Source organism: Barbus barbus (genome assembly GCF_936440315.1).
Source record: "Barbus barbus genome assembly, chromosome: 7".
Classification (NCBI taxonomy): domain Eukaryota; kingdom Metazoa; phylum Chordata; class Actinopteri; order Cypriniformes; family Cyprinidae; genus Barbus; species Barbus barbus.
Window position 1 is genome coordinate 6449656 of NC_136735.1, and position 13355 is coordinate 6463010.

The 13355-nt window shown below is 36.1% G+C and overlaps 1 protein-coding gene across 6 annotated transcripts in view; it reads right to left on the bottom strand.

Moving 5' to 3' along the window:
* The window catches only part of inpp4b (inositol polyphosphate-4-phosphatase type II B), a 163354-nt gene that overhangs the window by 89704 nt on the left and 60295 nt on the right, over positions 1–13355 (bottom strand). For all 6 annotated transcript variants that reach the window (XM_079421363.1, XM_079421359.1, XM_079421361.1 and 3 more), the window contains 2 exons: positions 5911–6019; positions 802–871 (listed from right to left, as the gene is read on the bottom strand). In XM_079421363.1, coding sequence (XP_079277489.1) covers positions 802–871; positions 5911–5973 — 133 coding nt within the window. In that variant the 5' untranslated portion in view covers positions 5974–6019. The remainder of the gene's footprint in view (positions 1–801; positions 872–5910; positions 6020–13355) is intronic.

A 13355-nucleotide genomic window follows, 5' to 3' on the forward strand; every position in this document is an offset into this window, starting at 1 on the left:
ACCGCTGATGGAAGATGGTTGCAAAAAAGCATATTCACCATTGGCAGCAATGTAAAACATGCATTCTGATGAAATATATTTTAATAACATAAACTGGAAATTATATTATACACTATAATTAAAAAGTGTGGACTATAAGTTTTTTTTTAAATAAAGTATATTTTGCTCACCGAGGCTGCATTTATTTGATCTATTAAAGTAAATATGTGAAATATTATTACGATTTAAAAACACTGTGATCTATTGTAATATATTTTAAAAAGTAATTTATTATTGTGATGAAAAGCTGAATTTTCAGCTTAAAACAAGTTGAGAGAACTCAAAATTGAGAGAACTCAAAAATGTGCTGAAGCTGGTTGCCTTAAAATTTTAAGTTGGCTCAACTTTTTTTTTTTAACAGTGTGGTAAGGCGCATGCTTTTACACATGCATGAAAAAAAAAGAAACAGCAGATACTTCTATAAACAGATATTTCTATATACAGTGCATCTACACCACTGAAACTGATGCTGAAGTAGTGTCTTTTTTAATGTTGACTAACCCAATCACACTTTAGTGGGTGGAGTTAGTGTAAATAGCATTATCGCTATTTACACAGTGCAAATATTTGCCATATTTTTTTTTGGATCATGTACATTTTTGTGATGTCATCAGCCAATCAGCATTGTCATTTTTTCTGTGAGTATTTGGTCACATGACATTAATGCATCAGGTGATTGATTCAAAACAACCTGGCAACCTTTCTCCAAACTTTGCTGCATATGAGTAAAAAACACAAAATATAAAGGATTCTTTAACTCACCAGCATTCATTATTGGTCCGTTATCTTTGTCATTAACACTTCCATGTGACGACTCGTACACCAGCGTGCACTGTGGGTAGAAAACAAGATGTGCATTTGAGAGTGGAGCTCATTTGTCCCGATTATTAGACAACAGCATAATGACTACTACTCTAAACACGACCGGGTTTGAAACACCATCCTGTGACTCCCTCTCTCTGTCTCATGAGCCGAGCGCTCAGTGACAAGCTGTCACCTGCACCGCTGCTCAGATAATAAAGGACTTCTCCAAGTATCCCCGAGCGCCAATGTAAGCAATCCAGGAGAGAAGAGACCCTCACGGCAGCTCAAGACAAACACGACCCTCCATCAACATCAGCCGCAGCACTCACGGCCTAATCACTTGAAATGCATCACCCGCATCAGGGTTTAGTGCGATGACGGATGAGTCTTCACGTCTCATTAGGTCTCATGACCTTGGATGGGTCTGTAAGAGTTTCCAGTCAGATCTTGGCACACAGCTCAAGGGGAAAAAAACCCAAAACAAGAGAGGAGTTGTGATCAGGCCATGTTTTATGAAGAGTCTTGTTCTGTGGCAGATGCTCCTCAAACATACATCAGGCCTGACCCACATTCCCTCATGAAGAACAAAGAAAATAATCTATCTATCTATCTGTCTGTCTGTCTGTCTGTCTGTCCGTCCGTCCGTCCGTCCTATCTATCTATCTATCTATCTATCTATCTATCTATCTATCTATCTATCTATCTATCTATCTATCTATCTATCTATCTATCTATCTATCTACCTGTCTGTCTGTCTGTCTGTCTGTCTGTCTGTCTGTCTGTATTCCATCCATCCGTCTGTCTGTCTGTCTGTCTGTCTGTCTATCTATCTATCTGTCTGTCTGTCTGTCTGTCTGTCTATCTATCTGTGTGTCTTCCATCCATTTGTCTGTCTGTCTGTCTGTCTGTCTGTCTATCTATCTATCTATCTATCTGTCTGTCTGTCTGTCTGTCTGTCTGTCTGTCTGTCTGTCTGTCTGTCTGTCTGTCTATCTATCTATCTATCTATCTATCTATCTGTCTGTCTGTCTGTCTGTCTGTCTGTCTGTCTGTCTGTCTGTCTGTCTGTCTATCTATCTATCTATCTATCTATCTGTCTGTCTGTCTGTCTATCTATCTGTGTGTCTTCCATCCATTTGTCTGTCTGTCTGTCTGTCTGTCTGTCTGTCTGTCTGTCTATCTATCTATCTATCTATCTATCTATCTATCTATCTATCTATCTATCTATCTATCTATCTATCTATCTATCTATCTATCTGTCTATCTGTCTGTCTGTCTGTCTGTCTGTCTGTCTGTCTGTCTGTCGTGGCCTAATGGTTAGAGAGTCGGACTTGTAATCAAAAGGTTGCGGGTTCGAGTCTCGAGCCGGCAGGGATTGTAGGTGGGGGGAGCGAATGTCCAGCGCTCTCTCCACCCTCAATACCACGACTGAGGTGCCCTTGAGCAAGGCACCGAACCCCCAACTGCTCCGCCGCAGCATAAATGGCTGCCCACTGCTCCGGGTGTGTGTTCACGGTGTGTGTGTGTTCACTGCTGTGTGTGTGTGTGTGCACGTTGGATGGGTTAAATGCAGAGCACGAATTCCGAGTATGGGTCACCATACTTGGCAGTATGGTCACTTCAATAACTTCATTTTTAATGTTTCTCAAAATAGCCCATACATCTAGTGAAAAATGGGTAATGATTTTATGGGCATTTTAAACTGAAAAATTAAACATATTATCATGATAGCTTGGTAAACTCAACTATCTGTCAATAAGGTCTATATAACTTCCAAACTTTAGCTTTTATACAGGGTTTTATCAATCCAGCATTCAAAGTTTGTCTTGACAATCTTTCCTTTTCAAGTTAAAAAATGAGTTATTTCTACTTCCCTGCATTCAAATATAAATTCTGATCTCTACCTTAATTCAAATTCAGCATTGTCATTTATGAAGTACTCATTTAAATCTCTTCAAGTTTCTCAATTAAAATGGTACTAAATAAATATCCCCATTTCCTCTCTCATGTCCTTCATCCATCTCCATAATGCTCCACAATTCTTACACCCTTGTGGTTTTCTTCCCTATATTCTGTCTGTGTCTCTTTCCTGCTGATTAATGAAGGTTAAAGGGCTCTGCTGATGGCTGTGTCAGTGTAAGTTATTGAGATGAGGGGGTTATGCTGTCTGTCAGTGCAATAATGCTCAATTCTCCTTGACACATGGGACAAAAGCAGCTGAGGACACAAATACGGATCATTTGCACATGTCCATCACAGATGTCCAAATATACTGGATAAAATATTCCACAATATTCCATAAACGTCCATATATACACATACATGCACAATGTAAACACTCTCCAAACGGCTGTTTCACTTCTTCAGTCAACTGTGCAATTGAATTTCAGGGATGCCACACTCAATATTCACTCCACTTTCCCTCCTTGACTGAAGACATGTCCTGAGAGGTGATTTTCTATTACTAGCCCTTACAAACTGCATGCACATGCACAAAAAATACAAGCCACTCTTAATTTACAGTTATTCAACTGCAGTCAAGAACTCTCTTGAAAACGTAGTTAGCTACACAGCAAGCTACTAACACACTTCATATGAGCATTTCATTTAACTAAATATTTTGCTTCAAAAACAACTAAATTGCTTCATTAACCAATTATTTGCTCTGTGAATTGTTCATTTAAATGATCTGTGCGACCACAATAAAACAGGATGAAAAGTATTGATATTTCAATTGATATTTCAATTTAAAAAAGTCATTCATAAAAAGAAAAATAACTTTTTAGGCATAAACTATATACATAATAATAATCATAAATGAATAAAAGTATAAAAGAAAAAAGAACAAATCAAATTAAGCAACCTAACAAACAAATAAATAAATTCTATAGGTAGCATTTCAAACATTACTTAATTTTGAATGTTTCTGAAAAGACGCTATATGCTGTGTGTTTATGGGCATTTAAAAACTGTTACATAATGTAAACATTGTGTTTACATTAAACTAACTCTCTGTAATATTTATATAATCAAAAGGATCTTATGAGTTGCAGGTGCATCTCAATAAATTAGAATGTCATGAAAAAGTTTTTCTTGTAAGTTATTTCAAAAAGTGAAACTTTCATATATTTTAGATTCATTGCATGTAAAGTAAAACATTTCAAAAGTTTTTTTGTTTTAATTTTGATGATTAGAGCTTACAGCTGATGAAAGTCAAAAATCAGTATCTCAAAATATTAGAATATTTACATTTGAGTTTCAATAAATTACCATCTCTACAGTATAAATTCTGGATATCTCTTGTTCTTTGATACCACAATAATGGGGACGACTGCTGACTTGGCAATGATCTAGAAGACGAACATTGACGTCCTCCACAAAGAGGGTAAGCCACAGAGGGTCATTACTGAAACGTGTGGCTGTTCACAGAGTGCTGTATCAAAGCATATTAAATGCAAAGTTGGCTGGAAGGAAGAATTGGGTAGGAAAAGGTGCACAAACAACAGGGATGACCGCAAGCTTGAGAATACTGTCAAGCAAAGCCGATTCAAACACTTGTGAGAGCTTCACATGGAGTGGAGTGAAGCTGGAGTCAATGCATCAAGAGTCTCCACGCTCAGATGTCTTCAGGAAAAGGGCTACCAAGCCACTTCTGAACCAGAGACAACGTCAGAAACGTCTTACCTGGGCTGTGGAGAAAAAGAACTGGACTGTTGCTCAGTGGTCCAAAGTCCTCTTTTCAGATGAAAGTAAATTTTGCATTTCATTTGGAAATCAAGGTCCTAGAGTCTGTAGGAAGAGTGGAGAGGCACAGAATCCATGTTTCTTGAAGTCCAGTGTGAAGTTTCCACAGTCAGTGATGATTTGGGCTGCCATGTCATCTGCTGGTGTTGGTCCAATTTAGAGCACTTCATGCTTCCTTCTGCTGACAAGCTTTATGGAGATGATGATTTCATTTTCCAGCAGGACTTGGCACCTGACCACACTGCCTAAGGTACCAAAAGCTGGTTCAATGACCATGGTGTTACTGTGCTTGACTGGCCAGCAAACTCGCCGGACCTGAACCCCATATCTATGAGGTATTGTCAAGAGGAAGATAAGAGACACCAGACCCAACAATGCAGATGACCTGAAGGCAGCTATCAAAGCAACCTGGGCTTCCATACCACCTCAGCAGTGCCACAAACTGATCACCTCCATGCCACGCCGAATTGAGGCAGTAATTAAAGCAAAAGGGGCCCCTACCAAGTATTGAGTACATATAGTGTAAATGAACATACTTTTCAGAAGACCAACAATTCACAAAAAATATTTTTTTGTTGGTCTTATGAAGTATTCTAATTTGTTGAGGTTTTTGTTAAATGTGAGCCTAAATCATCACAATTAAAAGAACCAAAGACTTAAACTACTTCAGTCTGTGTGCATTGAATTTATTTAATACACGAGTTTCACAATTTGAGTTGAATGCACCTGTATATACTTCAAAAGCTAAACTGTTTTGAAAGCAGTTTTACAACTAATTTTGCTGAGTGAGTACTGTAGCAGCACTAGTTTAGTATAAATAAAAACCATATATACCCATTAAATAAAATAAATGCCTAAACTAAATATCACAATAACAAAATATCAAATATACTTAATAAACATGAATAAGTAAACAAATGAATTCTATAGATTAGCTTGCCAAACTAAACTATCTATCTGTTATATATACAAATGCTACACTGTTTACACTGTTAAATTAGTAGCAGTGCTAGTTTACTATATTACTCAAGAAATAAAAAGGAAATGCCACTTACTGAAATAAAATTTCTATAAAATGAAATGTTTTTCCACTGTAGTTCATCAAAAGATAAATAATTAACTTACTGTATATCAACTATTAGAAAATTATAATACATTTATTTAATGAATTTAGAAAAAAATTAAATACATGAATGAATGAATGAATAGGCTAGGCAAGCTAAACAAATTTGTCTGTAAAGCCTATATACTCTTCCACTATTTTGAAAGCAGTCAAATACTAGTGTTATTTAGTTAATAGCTAACTGTATGTATTTAGCTTACCTTCTGGTGCATGTCGGTGGTAAAGTGGTCCACCTCCCCATCCTCGATCTCACCCATCTTCATTCGGCTCACCACCACTGTGCCCAGTGTAGCCGAATCATCTGCTGTCCTGAAACACAACCATACACGCACGTCAACGTCTTTTTTGAACAGGAATGAGAGCGTCTGGATTACGCCCATCATACCTTTATTTCATCCAATCAGACTCATTGTATAGTTGTATAATTTCCAATCAGAACATCTGGTCTTCCATAAAAAAAAGGGACACTGTGGCTTCGCTAAGGTAACTCAAACCCATATCTGATGTCCTGTAGACATTAGCATTGATTAAGCAAGATTACTCACTGGTAACCGGCTGCAGGTTTGGCACGATCAGATCAGGCCCCAGCTGTGGCTGTTCGTGTGCCAGCAGACTTGGAGCGAGTCTATATCTGAGGTTATGATTGACCTCAAGTTAACTTTGAAGCTCGATTGAGTCGTGGAGGAGAGGAAAAGACATCCAGTCAGCCTTTAGAGACGCATTGGCAAATTACCCATCCATGAACATGACCTAGACAAATCTAATTGGCCCTGGGTCTCTTTATGACAACAGTAAATCAGAGAGCGTTGTTATGAGAAGAGCTAGCGCTTTATGCTAATAGATCTGAATGAGATGCCGTTAGCAACCCATTTTACTTCTGTAATGTGATACTTTTCTGAGTGAAACTGGATATTTAATGATTGAAAGAAACGCAGGGACTTTTTATCCATTGGGGATTAATTGGAGAGCGACAAGTAGTCATTATAGCAAAAATGGAGCTTGATGGTTGGAGGGGTTAATAAAGTAAGGGGCATTCTTGATGTTAATTGAAAAGGAAAATAATTTTAGAGGTGGCACAAGTTATGCTGTGGTAATACTTTTTCCTATATATTTTAATCTCAAAGTGATTGTCACAACATAAACTGTCCCACAAGAAGATCTTTGTGAAGTTTATTGTCTTATGCTACAAGCTCAGAAGATGTTTGTACCTGCCACCCACATCACAGTCCTGGATTACCAAGCCACATCGCTTCAATCCCAGTACACATTTACCCAACTATTATCAAAAGTATTTCTAAATAAATACAACAAAACATTTTCTTGCAACCTTACATGAAGTATTATGATAAAATGCATTATGAAGAAGAATTGGACCTGTTCTGCAGGTGTATTAGAGCTAACATTAGCATCATGCTACATAAAACAAATTATGAGATTAATAGTACACTTTTACTCAGGAAAAGGGGAAATTACGCGTTAACGTTGACAGCCCTAATATATATACACACACACACACACACACACACACACACACACACACACACACAACATACTAAGTCAATTATGAGATAAAAATTCAAAATTATGAGACACTAAGTGTGCTTTCACACTTGGTTCGATTGCCTGGTCCGAACCAGAGTTCGATTGCTCGCCCCTCCCCTTGCTCCCCTAAATTTTGTTTACAAAGCTTTGCATAACGGCACTTACGTCTGTCTTACGAATGAACTGCAAATGCTCTAAAGAACGCTGAAGGCAAACAGAAATTAGACATACTGCTCACTGCTTGCAGCGCGTCAGTCACATTTGTCAGGAAAGTGAGTGAAACACACACACAAACACACATTTTTATCAAATAATATGGCATTAATAGCGGTTCACTTCCGTGATTTGGTATGATTGCATTCATATCAGCAGCAAACCGTACCGGAGTTCACATGAACCGAACACCAGACCACCCTTTTTAAGCGGGTGCGCACCCGAGGTCGGAGTACAGCGTTCACATCGTCCAAACGAACCGAACTCTGATGTCAATCGAACCCGAGTGTGCACCAAAAGTGCTAGTGTGAAAGCACCCTAAGTCGATTATGAGATAAAAAAAAGACAAAATTATGAGATATCAAGTCAATTATGAGACAAAAAGTCAAATGTTTTTAGAAACTAAGTAAACTGAGATAAAGTCAAACCTATGACATGAGTTAAAACATCAAAATTGTCATCATGGCTTTTCACCTTATGATTTCAAATTTTGTGTAAATTTTGACTATTTATCTCATAATTTCATTTTATGTCATAATTCTGAATTATCAAAAAATTATTTTGTTTTCTAACCTTTTTTCTGGTTCATTTAAAAATTAAATGTATATATGACAATATCATGTCTTAAATGCATTAATAAATTAGAAGAAGAGCGATCCGTTAGCATTGCCATTCAGTTCAGTTTCTCAGCTGAAGTGTACCCTTTGCAATCTGCCATCTTTGCTGAGATTCAGAGTTTATTTTCCCTTGACTGCCATCAAAGAATAAATATAAAATACAAAACATTTAAAAAATTAAATAAAATATAACTAAATAAAAAATAAAATACAATAAAAATAGAAAACTAACTTAAAAACTAAATAAAAAATTAAGTAAATAAAATACAAAACTAAATTAAAATTTTAAATTAAAAAGGTAAATATTGAATTAAAAAAATACAAAACTAGGAAAATAAAATACAAAACTAAATTTAAAAAATTAAAATTAATTACAAAATTAAAAATAAAATAATAAAATGTATAAACGTGAGCTGCTAGCTCATGGATCAAAATAAACACAAAAGCGCCAGAATAAAATGAGATCTAAAAAGCCCTAAATTAGTGCTGTCAAAATTAGCGTGTTAACGCAGGCGATTAATTTTTTCAGTTTAACGTGTTAAAAATATTTAACGACGTTAACGCAGAGGCGGGGCTATGGTTGGCCACCCCACTCACAACTGCTGCTTCTGTCACTTTTATCATGACAAGAACCATCGTTTATTTAAATCCAGAATGTGTTTTGACCACATCAAACCAGAGACGTTTCAGTCGCGCGCTCAAGCTTCACCTCAGCGCCAGGCGAGCACGGAAACGTTACAGGGATCTAAGCGCGTGCTCTTCCATTGCACGCACAAAGGCGCCGTTGCGCACTGTAGCCTGTATCTTTTCATATCAAGTCATGAAAGAGACTACGAGCATGCAATGTCACAGTTATGTCGTCAGTTAAACCATGAAGTCACCAAAAAGGCAATTAAAGCTGCCTTAAAACTGTGTATGTATGTATGTATTTGTTATATGAGTCACATTTAAGAACATGTCTCTAAAATGCAAACTTTTGCAAACTGTCCTGGAGCATCCCAGCACTGTCACCTTCATCTAACACACTCAATTCAACTCATTAGAGACTTTAAGAACTTAAGTGAAGTGGGTCAGAGTAGGTAAGAGAGATGCGTTTCAGATCTACGTCATGTTCAGCAGTGGAATCTCTTAAAGGGACAGCAGACAAAAAAACCTAATAACCAGCTGCTGTAATGTATGGTAATCAAAGATCAAATGAAAAAAGAGGAAATCAATCACTTTTGTAGCTTTAAGGATTCATCTATATTTAATTTAGAATTTAGTGTTTGATAAATTAATTCAATTTCTGTATGTTTCCTATACTTGCTGAAGGGCACAGGTAAATATGACTTTTATTATAATGGGTTTATGTGAAGATTGTTGTAAATTCACTTAAATTAGAAGTTATTTTAAGTAGTCTAATAAATGTTATACAAAAATAAATACACTGAAATGAATCAGACAGTGCTAGTTGACTCTTTTATGGATGATTAGTCAAAATGAAGCAGCGGTGAAGCTGTATCACCGTCTCCGTCTCGTTATGCCTTTATTTCTCTCAAGTTCTCCCATACATCTCACCCTACCTGCGGAGCAATCCTCCGATTTTTGACCTACATATAAAGCCAGACGGCGCTAAAAATAGCTTGCTGGTTTTATGATAGTCTGTATGAGTAATGCTGGCACGATTCTGGAGAGCAAATGAGTGAAAGCGACTGTGGATCCTTGCAAATGAATGAGCCGTTTCTTCCCAGTTTTTCCCATGACTCAGCAGTAATTGCATTGGGATGGTCGTCTCAATCTGTGCGTCGACACACTGAGCTTCTGAACAAACAGATGCTTGTTTTGGAGCATTTCCAGTCTTTTCTAAACAGACGCTATGCAACAGCTACTCATGAATATGAACAACCAGCTCCCTTGCTATTTTAACAGTGGAGCATATTAAATGAATTGAATTCACTCAGAAACCGTGTCGCAGGCTGCGGCGAGAGGATGGTTTATCTGTGCGCTCGATATTATTGTGTATTAAAGCAGGCGGCTGATGGATGCCGCTGAGCGCTGTGAAAGGTCATTCGTCAGTTGGTTTCCGAGGGCTGTTAAAATCTCAGCCTCAAACGAGGTCATGTTATGAAGCTCATGTCCAAAGATTGAGTGCTATAACCCTGTATTATAGACACTGTGTTTCATTCTAGAAATGTGGTGATCTTTTAAAAAGGGTAATTGAGAAATAGGTCAGTCCATGTATGAGGGATCATTATTATGGTGAACGCAAAACCTGTCAAGAACACGTCTGGGTTATATTTAACCTTAAATTCAAAAGAAAGAAAAGAGAAATTAGATTTTGCATAAAGAAAATATAGTGTACTTTTGCATTTGAGTTGTGAAACTTCCAGAAAACAATCTGTATAGCTGACAAGTAACAAACATTATAATTAGTTTGACCAACACTCATATTCTTATTATTCTCAAAGATTATATTTTTATTTTATTAAGATTATATATATTATTATAGAAAATAAGAATATTTTAAAATAACCGCGTGGGATCATTATTGGGGTGATTGTGAAACCTGTCAAGAACTATTAGAACTAAAATTAAAAAGTTTTTCGTTTTAATTAACATTTAATTAAACAATTACTAATTAATGTGATCGCTATGATGATAACAGAATATAAACAAAAATAGATGTGGGATAATTATTAGAGCACCTGCAAAACCTGTCAAGAACAAGGTTATATTTAACCCTAAAATCCAAAGAAAGAATGATAATTTATATTTTGCATAAAGAAAATGTACTTGTTTTTAATTGTGATACTATTACCATGATAGATAAAATTTCCTCAAAACAGAGGCTCATAAGAAAATTCATTTCTGGTAAGTAAAAAAAGTAATACAAACATAAATATGCAAACAAATAAATAAATTAAAAATAAATTAAATTAAAGTTTTGGATATAGATATGCACACACACACACGTTTCAAAAAATATTTTCCTTCTTTGTCTGTTTGATTTTGAGGTGAAATGTGACGTGGTTCGCCCACTGCACGCTCAAATGAAATGTATAAACTAGTGAATTCAGGTAAACATCTCGAGATTAAACTCCCCCCAGCAATACATTGTGCTCTGTCTGAGGATCTTACATGGCACAGCTCTTACTGAGGCTTATGAATCGAGGCTGTGTGTTTGGCGCAGTCTTTAATTTCCATAAAGCTTCATTATGTACGCCCTGCTTGTGGTTGCGAGTCAATTTGCAAAGGCATTTGTGAGGCAAGCTCCAATCAATGACAATCGAATGAGAGTGCCAGTCACTGGTGCAGAAAACTGGAAGCCAGTCATTGACCTCATCACAATCCTGCGCAGTAATTGTGCTCTATTATCAACTAGATTCGCACGTTTCCTGTACCTGGTAATTCTGTTATTCACTTATTTCTTTATGAGATAATATGTTGAGAAGCAAGCTGTGAATTGGCTCATGAGGAGGCCCAGATGGAATCTGAAGATGACTTCTTTTGCACATTTTCTACATTTTTGCAGGCCAATCTGTTTTCGGTGGACAAATCTGTGGAATTTAAAGAATGGATTTAAACATGGTAAAATGTGTTAAACCAAGCTGAGAGCAGGCTACTTCAGTCTTATTGGTAGCTGAGAGCACGATCAAATTAGCAGAAATATTCAATAAAACATTAAAAACTTCAGATTCCAGTTGGTCTTGCTCATGAAGGCTGAACTTTATGCATTTGAGTCGTGCAGCTTTCAGAAATCAATGTTTGGCTGCTGAGCACCAGCAAAATAATGAAAAAATACAAATAAGTAATAATAAAAAACTAGTAAATAATACTATAAAATATAACATTTAAAAAAGATAAGCACAAGTCGATAACCTATAAATACTAATTGGTGTTATATCTTTAAATACTAATAAAAAATATTATAAAATATAAAATAACATTTAAAAAAGATTTAAAAAAATCTGTTGATATCCTTAAAATTAAAAATATAAATAGAATTAGTGTGATATCATAAAAAACTAATAAAAATAATATTATAAAATATAAACATTAAAAGTATATATGAAAAAAACATCAGTCGATAATCTTAATATAATAGTATTAATATAATTGGTGTTATACGGTAAAGTAAATAAATTATATATTATAATTGTATATTGAATATATAATAAAATTATATATATATACTCTGCTTCGCATCATGCCTAAAGGTCATTGCACACGGAGTCCGAAATGTTCGTCTGAAATTTTCGCACGTTAAAAAATAAATATGACCTCACATTGTATCAATCACGTTTACACACTGCCTCCGACATAAAAAACTTCAGATCAGGTTTGATTTTCTGTGTTTTCGCATCCGTAGCATGCATTTTGATAGGAAAGGATGACGAATGCGAAAAAACAGAAAAACGCAGGCGAAAATTTCAGGCTCAGTGTGAAATGACCTTAAAAAAGTGCAATGACCTTAAAAAAAAAACACCCTTCGACCGTGATTTATTCACAATACAACACGGCCTCTCCTACCGTATTGCTTTTAGAAAACAGTTACCACACAATAATTTAGAGCAACATGTGTTCTGTTCCTTGTATGAATCTGTTTTTGATCAAACCGAGTGAGCCAGTGGTCCATTCAGATGGATTCACGTGTTTAGTTTCTAATTGAATCAGCCATTTTGTACGAATCCTTTGATTTGAATTATTCAATAAATCATTTATTAAAACAGAGACTTGCTGCCACCTATTGGCGCTTTCATTGTCATCATTATTTATCCATGACAGTCCTAAACCAGCCAAGGTGCCAAAAACACATTCAACAAAATATGGTTTAATTATCAATACTGACCAAAATTCCTCCATTTCAGGCCCCAGAATGAAAAAAAGAAGCTTATAAATAATAGTTTGTTTAATAAGGCAAATTTTTCACTAAATAAAACTTTTTTTTTAAATTAGACAAATTTTGTAATCATTGTATTAGCTACATGAACCCCCTCCAAAATTGACCACACCATCCCCACTGATTTTTTTTTTTACAATTCGACCACTGCATTTTACAGCGTTGGAGTAAATAAAAACAAACCAAACAGCCAACTCTATTGGCTGTCGCCACATCACGTGGCTGTTCATTTGCATAAAGAACAAAAGGACACGCCCACCTCAGCATCGGCCGCTCAAGTCTCTGGAGCATCGCTGACAATAAGTGACTCATCACTGCGTACTTCAGCAGCTTCCCGTAAGAAACACTTGTCTTCACAGTTTGCCAACGCTGCTGAAAATGTGTTTTCACAAGT